The sequence below is a fragment of the Sciurus vulgaris genome, assembly GCF_902686455.1.
Source record: "Sciurus vulgaris genome assembly, chromosome: 6".
NCBI lineage: Eukaryota > Metazoa > Chordata > Mammalia > Rodentia > Sciuridae > Sciurus > Sciurus vulgaris.
This window is the reverse complement of record NC_136466.1, coordinates 123,961,601-123,974,027: the sequence shown is the minus strand read 5'-3', so window position 1 is coordinate 123,974,027 and position 12,427 is coordinate 123,961,601. Positions and strand designations below refer to the sequence as shown.

General features: G+C 36.8%; 1 protein-coding gene across 9 annotated transcripts in view; it reads right to left on the bottom strand.

Annotated features, from left to right (window-relative positions):
• The window catches only part of PDE4D (phosphodiesterase 4D), a 1,241,089-nt gene that overhangs the window by 407,552 nt on the left and 821,110 nt on the right, over positions 1–12,427 (bottom strand). Inside the window, exon 2 of one of the 9 annotated variants that reach the window (XM_079144030.1) lies at positions 11,905–12,091. The exons of the other annotated variants lie outside the window; for them this stretch is intronic. Coding sequence (XP_079000156.1) covers positions 11,905–12,029 — 125 coding nt within the window. The 5' untranslated portion in view covers positions 12,030–12,091. The remainder of the gene's footprint in view (positions 1–11,904; positions 12,092–12,427) is intronic. 9 annotated transcript variants of the gene reach the window in all.

Sequence of the window (12,427 nt, the reverse complement as noted above, 5' to 3'; positions counted from 1 at the left end):
ATGAGTCAAATTATATTTATCATCAACACTGGAGTGTCTTCTCACAAATTGAATGTTTTGAATATTCCATTTGTTTTCTTTTTCAAAGAACCTTTTTTGTGTTTTCATTATCATTCCATATTTAATTGGTGCATTACAATTATGCATAATGAACGGACTGGTTGTTACACATTCGTACTTGCACACAATATAACAATATGCTTTACATATATATTCAGTATGATTTATATTATATTCCATTATAATTCCCCAGTATTTTCCCTTTCCCTTTCCTTCTCCCTTTCCCTGGTCTTCTACTCTATCCCCTTCAATTTTCATAAGATCCCCAACTTTCTTTTCCTTTTTTCTCTCTAGAATCCACATGTGAGCGAAACAAGTGACCCTTGATTTTCTATGTTTGGCTTATTTCTCTTAATATTTTCAAGTTCCATGCATTTTCTTTTAAATGACATAATTTCATTTTTCTTTATGGCTGAATAAAATTCCATTCTGTATATATACAACACATTTTCTTTGTTTATTCATCTGTTGACAGATACCTAGGGTGTTTTCATAGTTTGACTATCGTGAACTGTGCTGCTATGAACATTGGTATGCATGTATTGCTATAATATGCTGATTCTAATTCTTTACCAAACTTGGTCATTTGGTGGTTTCGTTTCTAGTCCTTTGAGAACGCTTCATGCTGATTTCCATAGTAGTTCTACTAATTTGCATCCTACCCAACGTAAAACTGTTCCTTTTTTACCACATCCTCTCTAGCTTTATTGTGTTTTGTATTCTTTATTGTGTTTTGTATGCTGCCATTCTCCTTGGAGTGATACAGAATCTCAGTGTAGTTTTGATGTTCATTTCCCTAATTGCAATGTATGTTGCTCTATGTCGAACATTTTTCATATATTTATTGTCCATTTGTACTGTTTTCTTTTGAGAAGTGTCTGTCTAGTTCATCAAATCAAATTTTTAAAAAATTGTTTTGATGGGACCATAACAAACTTCAGTGGAGTTATATCTTACTTAGGCTAAGTTCTAACATGAGTCTTTGTGGCACAAATACTGGAGAGTCTACATTACCATGGAACATCCCTTAAATCATTCAAATTTGGGGCAAGCTGTTCACACCATGATGGGTCCAATGAAAACTGAGTCAGGAAGAGAATAGAAGATTGATATCTCCTACCTCACACTTATTAACCAATACAGTTGACTACATGTTGTAGCAGGAGAAGCAAATGCAGTTGTTCTATTTAAATGGCTTCTCTCCCTCCCCTCATTTTGCTTAGCACATATACTCAAATTTGCATAATGCAGAGCTTGGATTGTGTAATTCTATTGAATTGCCCCTTCACAGTGTCAGTCAAGTCCTCTTCTTAGTCATGGTGCTTGTAAAATCTCTCAATAATTTGGAAAGATTAATCATTCTGAGCAAACCTCATTCTCCCTTGAGTAAGTTAACCCTGATCTTCCTCACAGTAACATATCCTCATCTCACTTGGAGAGTCTCTTGTGGTATAATCAAAATGGCAATTTAACTTTAAAAGCGGCTAGAAATGTGAAGGTTAACTTTCATCTTCCTGTTCCATTTTGGAGTGACTTTGAACAGAAGTCAGAGTCAATGGCAATCTTAGGGTGGGGATGACCTGCTTCCACAGGACTCATCATACTAGATTCCTGGCATCTCTGAGCTGTACGAGTCAAATGAGATTTCCCCCAGAGGGAAAAAGATTTTGCTGACAAAATGAACTATCAGGCAGAAGAAAAATCTCTTTCAAGTCAAAATGGCTAAGGATTCCCTTGTTAGTAGAGTATAAATCCTATCATAAGCATCTAAAAGGGAGATTTGGATTGTAGTACTCTTGATGTTATAGCCACTGGATATAAAGATACACACACACACACACACACACACATATACATGAAAAAGAACAGAGAAGGAAAAAGAAAAAGAAAAAATAGAAACTCTAAGGGAACAAAAGTTGCTGGTATTCATAATGCTTTTATGTACATAATGGATTACCATGGTAACACCAGTATCACATAACTCTTTTTACATGGGGTACCAACATACATTGTTCAGAAATATCAGCAGAAACAAGAGAATATATTTGTAGTCAGAGTTTTTGGGGGAGAATACAGAAATTACAAATTTAGGAAAACTGTACACCTGTCATAAGTATTAGTTGAATTATTTATGACCATTTAAGATGTGACACTTCTTCTAACTTCTGCCTGGATTAAAAATCAGTGACTAAATGCACATGCTTATGGTAATCACCCATAGATTATGATTAACTGCAGGATATTTTTGAGCTAATTAACTCTGAAGTCTTACAGAATCGTAAGCTCAGTTTCAAGAAACATAATTTTGAATGCTTTCATCATGAAAATTTTGCAAATTCATTGTTTTCTTTTTCAGCAATTGCTCAGAAAAAAATCACAAAGGTAGAACTGGGGTATTGATATTTGGGGTCAAATAAAAAACTTTGGAACTGAGTACCCACCATTAAAACAGTTTGGGTGTAATTTTCACATAATGCAGAAATTTGAATGTTGCTAAAGCAATAGAAACCAATGAACAAACAAACATGAAGCTGTTTTGGGTTAATTATACAGAAACCAGCAGTTGGACATCACTTAAGAGGTTTCTGAAAGTAGTTCATGTGAGTAAGCGTATTCATAAAGACAAAGGAGGGATTAATTTCAGAAGTCAATAGGCAAAAGCCTTCGTGATGAGAGATGAAGGCAGGTGACAAAGGTGATGCTCAACATTTCTAGTTTGGAAAACTGGGTAGTAATCAATCAGACCAAGGAACAAAAGAAAAAGAACAGATTTTAAGAGCAAGATGATGAATTCAATTTGGGCATGAGAGCACAAGATAAAAATTTCAAGCAGTGAACATGATAAAAACTGATGAAACATACTGGTTTACACTCTTCTCTCAAGGTCCCATGACTGAATGTAGGAGGAGACTCCTCAGCCCACAGAATACATAAAAATGTGATTACAATAGTGAGAACTGTTCAGAGGCCCAATAAGTGTATAAATAGGCACCTAACATAGTCTGAGCATTTGGAGAATGTTTCCCTGGTGACCATGAGGCCTGAGGATGAGTAACAACACATGCCCCTGAGAACCACATGAAGAAATCATCTTTTGAAATTCAAAACACATCCCACCTTGTCTGAGAAGCTCATTATTTTTCCCTTGGATACCTGTAATGTTCTTCTCATCCTATTATTTTTCTTCAGTGCCACTCTCTGTTAACTATCTTCCCTATGGAAGCAGCCTCTTTCTTAAGGCCATACAAAACAGCATCAAGTCCAGTCATGGCTCTTGTGTTAAAGGCTGTTGGCTGATTGACTGCCCACCCCTCTTTCTGCCTTTGCTTCTTTCATACTCTCTACATGAGTTCATAATCTGTTTGACAGCAAGGTGCCATCCCAAGCCCAGAATGCTTTGCCAGCATTCCCTGTTTTACTTATCACAATTTACAAAGGAAAGGAAAGGTGATAACAAAAACTTTCCTTTTGAAGTTGAAGTTTATCTAAGTAATAAGTTTGTTCAATCCAAGAGCAAAGCCATGAAAAGATGAAGAAGAAAAAATTTCAAAGGGAAGCTAAGTAACTGAATGACTCTAACTGGATATAGAAACGGACTAAGACATGAAGATCTGTGGTTGTGTGGCATTTCCTGTACTTGTCTGGCAATAAACATTCTAAACACTCTAAGGAGACTCATTCCTTTCCTTTCAGCTAAGAAGGATATCTAATTGGGTGATGAACTGAAGCAGAAGAACAAAGGTTAACATTTAAGACTTTTTATTAATCCCTAGTTGTTGGGAATGGATTAAAACTTGACCATTTTTTAAACTTCAGTTGGAAAATATTACATACTTCTTTTTTACTTGTCTCTTTTTTTTTTCTTTCTTTCTTTTTGTATTGGAGACTTAAACCAGGGGCACTTTGCCACTGAGCTACATCCAGGCCTTTTTTGGTCTTTATTTTGAGACAGGGTCCTACTAAGTTACGTAGGCCTTGCTAAGTTGCTGAGGCTAGTTTGAACTTGCAATCCTCCTGCTTCAGTCTTCCGAGTCTCTGAAATTACAGGAATACTCCCGCCGTACCAGGCACATACTTCTTATTTCAATGCTTTAAAACCCTCAATGATGAAATGAGATGCAAAGAATGTGTTTTTAAATGGCACTGCTAAAATTAAAACTACTCTGAGATTTCATCTTATTCCAGTCAAAATGGCAATTATCAAGAATACAAGTGGCAATAAATGCTGGCAAAGATGTGGGGGAAAAGGTCTACCAATCCACTGCTGGTGGGACTATGAATTGGTGCAAAGCAGTATAGAGAGTCCTCAGAAAACTTGAAACGGAACCACCATTTGACCCAGTTATCCCACTCCTTGTTTATACCTAAAGGACTTAAAATCAGCATATAACAGTGATGCAGCCACATTAATGTTCACAGCATCTCAGTTCACAATAGCAAACTATGGAAACAACCTAGGTGCCCTTCAGCAGATGAATGGATAAAGAAAATGTGGTACATATACACAATGAACTATGACTCAGCCACAAAGAATGAAATTATGGCATTTGCTGGTAAATGGATGGAACTGGAGAATATCAGGTTATGTGAAATTAGCCAATCACAAAAACCAAAGGCCAAATATTTTATCTGATATGTGGATGCTAACTCATAATGGGGAGGGAGAGAGGGTAGGGAAAAACAAAGGTACTTTGGATTAGACAAAGGGGAATGATGAGAAGAGAGAGGGAATAGGAAGAGGAAAGATACTAGAAAGAACTGAACATTAGTATCCTATGTGCATATGAACACATATCATGTACAATCAAAAGAATGAGAAGTTATACTCCATGTATATATATATATATATGTCAAAATATATTCTACTATCATAAAGAAGATCAATTTAGAAACAAAAAATTGCACTGCCAATGCATAAATTAATAAATTCAGTAATCCCTGGATGCTTCTCCAAAATGAACATTAAAGTTTAAAAAAAAACCCAGCATACTCCCCTCTCTACCGTCCACACTTCCTTTTTGTCCCTCTCCTCCCTCCCTCATTATACTTCATACACCTTACTCTTTCGGTTCCTTTAGCATTCAGAGGATCCTTCACAGGAGTTTTGGTAGAGCACTTTGTTGCTCATCCTCGGACCTCAGTTATTGCCAAGGAAATATTTCCAAATGTTCAGATTATGTTAGGCACCTATTCATATCCTCATATTGGACCCTGGTCTCCTTTAGAGCAGCACTTACAACTGTAATCACCTATTTTTATAATTATAAACAAGTTGTCCCCATCAGGATTTTCACTACTTGCCTCTAGTGGTCTTTCCCATTCTAATTTAGGTTGTATGCCATGGGTAGATTCTTCTCCCAAAAATATTTGTTTCCATTTTGCCACTCCTTATACCTAAAATGTAGAGTATATATCAATGACAGGACAATTGAAGAGGACCCAGAGGTACGAGGGTAGATCATGGTCCTTTTAAATTTAGATTTCTTTTTCATTTCTTTTTTTCTTTCTTCTTTTCTATTTATTTATTTATTTATTTATTTAGTAGGCAAGGAGAAGTTGGTAGTGTAACCATGGAATTTTCATGAGACATTTCAGAAGATGTACCCGTGGGCGATGGTGAGGAAGATGATGGTAGCATAGAGAGGCATATCAGGAGGCTAGCAGTCTTTGATGCAGGAGAGGGTGAGGGCTTGGATGAACATGCCCACAATTGGGATGGAAGGACGTGGTGAGCAGGAAGAATACGCCTGCAGCCAGCTGGTCTTTGAGTGCTCAGACTGAAGGAGGGGAAGCTTGCAGGAGGAATTCAGAGTCTGTGACTTGGATTACCAAGGACATGGGTGGGATTAAAATTCCATATATATTGAGTTTGAATTCTCTAGAGAACATTTGGTAATAGACAGTGAGACATCCAATTCCAGCACTGCAGGAAGAATGGGGAAGTCCATTCTAGTTAGAATCAGTACTGCCACCAATTTTGATCCAGATGGAGGGAGGATTAGAAGGAATCCAGGCTAATTCGAAGTTTTATTTAAAGTGAAATGAAGACCCTGTCATCAAAGACTTTTTCCCCATGAGTTTTCCCCTTTATGAAATTTGCTCTTTATTGTTAGGATGAGCTTGTTATGATAAAAATACCTGTGGCTCACATATTTGAATGAATGGACCCTTGAACACAGGCATGAGACAGGTGAGCCTCACATACCAGGCCAATGGAACTGTCACTTAATACTCATTATCTGCTGTGTAACTTTACCCAGTATTTTTTTTAACCTCCCTTTGAAAAGAGATCAAAGTTTAGCATCTAGCCTAGAATCACCAGAATATATTAGATTATTTATTCAGTTTTCCTTAATGAAAGCTCAGTAGTAAACCTACTAAAAGAATGACAAGTCCTGAAAATGCAATAGCTAATACAGACACAGAAGAATTACTGAATATTTTAGATTATTTTAAAAGTGTGGCAGTTGTCTATTTTTAACCAGGTTAAGAAAACATTATTTAGTGGTTACTGAAGAAAGATAAAAGTATTTTCATGAATGCATAAACTATGCCAATCGTCAGGATATAAACAAAGGTCTTCAAAGAGCTCTGAGATACACCCCAGTTGAATTTGTTACATAACAACTTGTTTACTCAATTTCCACACTATTGATGTGTTGGGTCAAATACTTCTTTGCTGTAGGAAAGTGTCCTGTGCACCATAGGATATTTAACAGCATCCCTCAGCTTCTGCTCTTGAACCATAAGCTAATCAATACTACCTTCCCTCATGACAATCAATAATATCCTTAGAATTTCCAAATGTCCTCTGGATTTCAGGGTAGGGAGAAATCACCCCAACTGAGAACTACGGGTTACATGGATAATGAATTTTTTCCCATGAAATAACCCCACCCCTTTTCCTGCTTGCCCTAAAAAAGACTGAACAAAAGCAAATGTTGGTCTAAGTTCTGTTTGCATGATTATTATGAGTCTAAATTAAAATAGTTAGATTTGCTGATTTATTATCAGTAATGTATACTTGTTTTCCTTTGGCACAGGGAATGACAAGTATTATTCTGTATTCTGCAATATCTGCTTGCTAAAGGTTCACAATCATTGATTAAATCCATTTTCATTAATATGAAGACACAAATTATTCGGGAATCACAGTCCTATTCCCATCATGCTCCATGGTTATTACTAGTTCATAATCTCTATGGACAGTCTGTTCTGTGCCGAATGGCATCTCCTCTAAAATTTGTATCTTGAAACCCTAACCCCCAGCACCTCAGAATGTGACTATGTTTGACAAAGGGATTTTAAAGAGGTGATTAAGTTAACATGAAACTGTTGAATGGTCCCTAGTGCAATTCGTTTGATGTCCTTCTAAGAGAAGAAAAGATGACACACAGTGGGACACCAGAGGTGACCATGTGAGAATAACTTGACAGCATGATCATCCACAAGCCAATGAGAGAGACTTCCAACAAACCAAATCTGGAGACAGCATGTTTTTAGAATTCCAGTCTTGGAAACTATGAAAAAATACATTGTTATTTTTTAAGCCATCCAGTCTGCAGTATTGTGTTATGACAGTCCTATCAAATTAATTTATCCTTTCAAATAAATAACTTGAGGATTGTAAGAAATCTAACTGTACAACTTTGGAATCTTTCCTCAAGGAGAAATCTTAGTGGTTCTATACTCAAACTCATTGTAGTCATTCTTATTTTCTGGCTTTTTGTAACCTACTTTTCTATGATGATAGGAGTCCAAGTCTACCCAAAGGATCAGAAGAACAGAGGCTAGAGAGTTTATACGAGAAGTACCAACTCTAGCAAAAGGGAGAATGGAGGGTGCACGGCCTCTTCAGCCAGCAGAAAGCGCATCAGTCAAGCCTCCAAGATGCTGGGGGAAACTAACTGGGGAAGGCACAGTGCTAGGTAAGGTTGTCAAAAGTAGCGCCTGAGAGCACAAAGCTTCCCATCACTTGGGCATCTAGCAGCTCCCAATCTCGCCTCTTTGTTGTTCCTGGTTTTTATTTTCCATTTTGATTTTTTTAAAGAAACACGAGTTCTACATTATGGCAGGGCAAACAGAACCACGGTATGTTCCAGAGTTTTGGCTGCTGATTTTATGAACTTTGGTGCTTCTATCAGATTTCTCACAATTTTATTATTATTTCACTCTAGAAATATCCCCACTTGCCCTCACATGCTTTTTCTCCTCCTTTCTATTACTTGAAGCCTCTCTCTCTCTCTCTCTCTCTCTCTCTCTCTCTCTCTCTCTCTCTCTCTCTCTGTATACAAAAGGGAATTTCAGGTTCTGCTTTACTGACCTGGTAAAACCAGTGATGCCTGGCCACTGAAGCCAGGAATCTCAAGTCAGTGCTACATGCAGTTTCCACTGGGAAATGAGAAAGGAAATTCAACTTATTCAAAAGAAGAGCACAGACAAAAATCTTGCCCAAGGCTCCATACGATGGCATCCAGGAAAGGGATATATGTGCCTTTGCCAAAATACGTAACATGTAATTTTCTAATTATTTATTTATTTAAAAAGCATTTATTGTGTGATCTGTATGGGGCTCTCTGCTGGGCACTAGCAAAGTTACAATGAAGAAGACCCGACAGCCCTCAAACTCGAACACCGTAGAGCCTACTGTGTGACGGTCTTCCAAAAGAGAGAAGTTAAATCTGACTTTTCAATCTAAGGTATTAAAATTGAGATGTCAACATTTTATCAAATTAAAACAAAATAATTATATTTCGTTAGGAGTAAAAATGGAACTCTAGAATTTGAAGAGGCTACAAAAGATTAAAAGAAAACATTTTAAAAATCACAAATACAGAGAGAATCATATCACAGATGGCAGGCTGTCATTTTCTTCAACTTTGAGCCTAATTAAGATTTAGTAGTTTAACTGCTTTGTTCAAGTCTCCATTGTCACTCTCAAAAGAAAAATTGAGAACTACTAAACAACCATGTGGCCAATCTTCTACTACAGATGATTTTTAATTTGGAAATTATTTCCCTGAGTTCCAAGACAAACATGCTGTTCTTTCAATTAATCACTATTTTATAAGGGTATACTTGGATTTAAACTGAGCTCTTTTTTGCATTTATGTATTAGATTTTTCTACTTTATTCTCCCCATGGATTTTAATGAAAAGTCAGATTTCTTTTTTATCACCACAATCTTATGCTTCATTGGGAGGTCAAAACAATATATGGCTTTAAAGGCTTTTCTTTCTCTTTGTTCCCCTCCTTTTCTCCCTCCCTTCTTTATTCTTTCCCTTCTGTCTTACAGTCCTCCATTCCTTTTTTCCCTCCTCACATTTTATTTTTGTAATTAGAAAAGCGATTTCCTTTCTGTCAAAAAAACCACAACCATGAGTCTATAAAAATAAACATAAATGTGCTGTTTTAGATACATCTTAGATGAGTCATCCTGAAAATGTAACCAGTTAATTTGGGGCAACTGTGAGGGACTCTAGGATGATGAAACACTGTCATTTCAGGTGTACTATTTTCTCATCAGATTAAGAAAAAAAAAAGCTAAGGTCTTAAAATTTGTAATGTTAAAAATGAGGTATACAATACAAAGGTGTTTTCTATGATTTGGTCTTCTTCAAGGTCGACCATTGCTCTCATCACATAATTTGCACACCCATGGAAAAGAAGCTCTAGGTAGAGTGATTTAAGTTTCACATCTGCAAACACTAAAGTCATTTAATTGATTCATTTACTAATTATAAGGAGCGTAGCACACTAAAAGAAAAGTGAGATCTTGTATTTTTATAAATTCCAAAGTCTGTACTACAAAAATATTGATTATTATAAAACGACTTTCCAAAGTATCTCCTTGTGAAATACATCGACTCGATTTTTTTTACTTAAATTAGTATTTATTGAACCAGATACTATGCTAAACATGTTTAAATAAATTAGTTTGAATTATAATCACAACATCCCCAGGAGACAGATTTTATACCCTTTATACAAAAGAGGAAACGACAGATCAGAGCAATTAGGTGGGTAACTTGACCCAAATCACAAAGCTGGAAGATTTGGAGTACATGGCTAAATCACAGGCTACATTAGAAAAAAAAGGGACCATTCAGGTCTCCTCCAGCCCTGAATGATGAGGAGTTTGTTTTTGTTTGTTTGGGTGGAACTGGGGATTGAACCAGGGCACTGAGTTACATCCCCAGTCTTTTTATTTTTATTTTGAGGCAGGGTCTCATTAAATTATGCAGGTTGATCTTAAACTTTCCAATCTTCCTGCCTCAGCCTCCCCAGTAGCTGGGACTGCAGACGTGTCACCACATCCAGCCCCGATGCGGATTTTCTTATTGTCTCCATTTTAAAACTAATCTGGAACAAGAATGAAATTTCTTGGGTATCTGTGTCTAAACATCATCTTATATAAAGGTAAGTCAACTGACCTCTACACAAAGGTGATTACTTTTTAAATATAAAAATAAATATATATGTAAGGAAACAGGGACATAGCATTTACACATGGATTTGGCAACTCGTGAGGTTTTTATTATTATTCCCCCTAACTAGAGGGGGAGTGAGGTAACTGGCAGCAATTGAGACATGCTGGGTGTCTCAGGACACATTTTGCTAAAATAGTTGATTGTAGCTGCCAGCCTGTTATAAATCTAAATGGTGATAGAGCTACACATAAAAACCTTGGTATCTATGGAAAAATTAAATATTTCCCCTCACTGAAAGAGAAAAGCTGATTCCCATCAGATCAGGAAAACATTATTATAGTTGAATAACTAAACCCAAGGCATTTCTGAAGGTGTAGGAACTTTTTTTTGTTTTTAATCACTCAAACATCTAAAAGTTCGTTCACTTTTATAATATGGTCAAATTTGGAAAAATGTGTATTTTGTGTGTGTGTGTGTGTGTGTGTGTGTGATTAGAAACAAAAAGCAGAAGAATAAGTCACTAATGATATTCTTCTAGTAAAATACATTATCTTCAAAATTTTGGAATTTTATTCTGGGAGTTACAAAACTAGGGAGAACTGGCATTTTCACAGAGAAAAGAGAAAATCTTCATAAAATGCTTCTGAAGCTCATTGTTAAATGCTGAATATGTTTAAAAGCAAAATTGAGGGATAATTTTTGGACACATCAGTGAAACACATTATCGTTATTCTACCACTGTGTTAAAAAGGCTGGATGGTAGCAAGGGTCTGCCGAGCATATATCCTCTTTCCCTGTAACAAAAACAATGAGCTCAGCTTTGAAATTCCTAATTATGTAACGTGAGTTTGCCTGTGTATGTTTATATGTACGTGGTGTGTGTGCCGGAGGTGGAGACTATGAGTTAGCAGAATTCTGGAACACTGATATGGAAATGACAACTTCTTCACAAGAAAAATATATTGCCCTCTTCTGCAGTGGCCACATAAAAATGAATGGTTTTGTGGAATTATAACACGTTTAGGATCACATTGGCATCGAGGAAAGATAGATTAAGAGCTACTGGGCATCTGGTACTAAGTGTTGCTAATAAACATGTCCATTATTTGACTAAATCCTCTTTCAAATTCTCATCATGGATGACTCTGTTGGTAATATTAGCAACAGCAATCTCTCAAATTCTTAAAATCTACAGACCTTGAAACCGGATTAGCTTTTACTAAATAGTAAGCTGAGAATATTTTTCAGCTTGCCTCTCAGGTTAATTTTTTTTCCCCAACTATCCAGTTTGGTGAATTTACCCAACTAACCTCTCACCCTGACCCTCCCAGCTCAGCAGACCTCCAAAGCAGTTACCAGAAGGTAACAAAACAGTTTCACTGACAAACAACTAGAGGAAAAGGAAAGCAGTTACCGTCTCCTCTGAGGCTTAATATCAATTGGCTTGTTGATTGCATAAGGTGATCCATGAACATAAGCGCTTCGGAATCTAGCCACCTTCCCCAGCGTTAGGTGCTCACAGCTGGTTGGCAAACTCATTTTATCCAGAAGGCAGGAAGTAAAAGCAAATCTTAGTAGTCAGCCCAGCATTCCTGGGAAGGCTGGAAAGAACGTGTCAGATAACGGATTTCAGACATATGCTGCTCACTGGTCGCTGGGTGCTTCTTTTCTTCAAAAGTAAACGCGTGTTTCTCAGAGGCTACATGCACTACCTTGTTTTCTGTTCATGGCTACAGGAAGCTTGTTGCTTATTTCTAACCAGAGCCGTGCTCCAGCCAATTATTGGCTGAGCAAATGAAATAGAAATTCTGTAGCTCCACAAAAGCCTACTTCCACTCAGACCAAATCTCTGGGCAGACAGCAAGGTTTAATCCATTTTCATATAATGTCTTAAAGGATGTCGACCTAATGCAATAGTGGTTGAGTAATCAGCTATT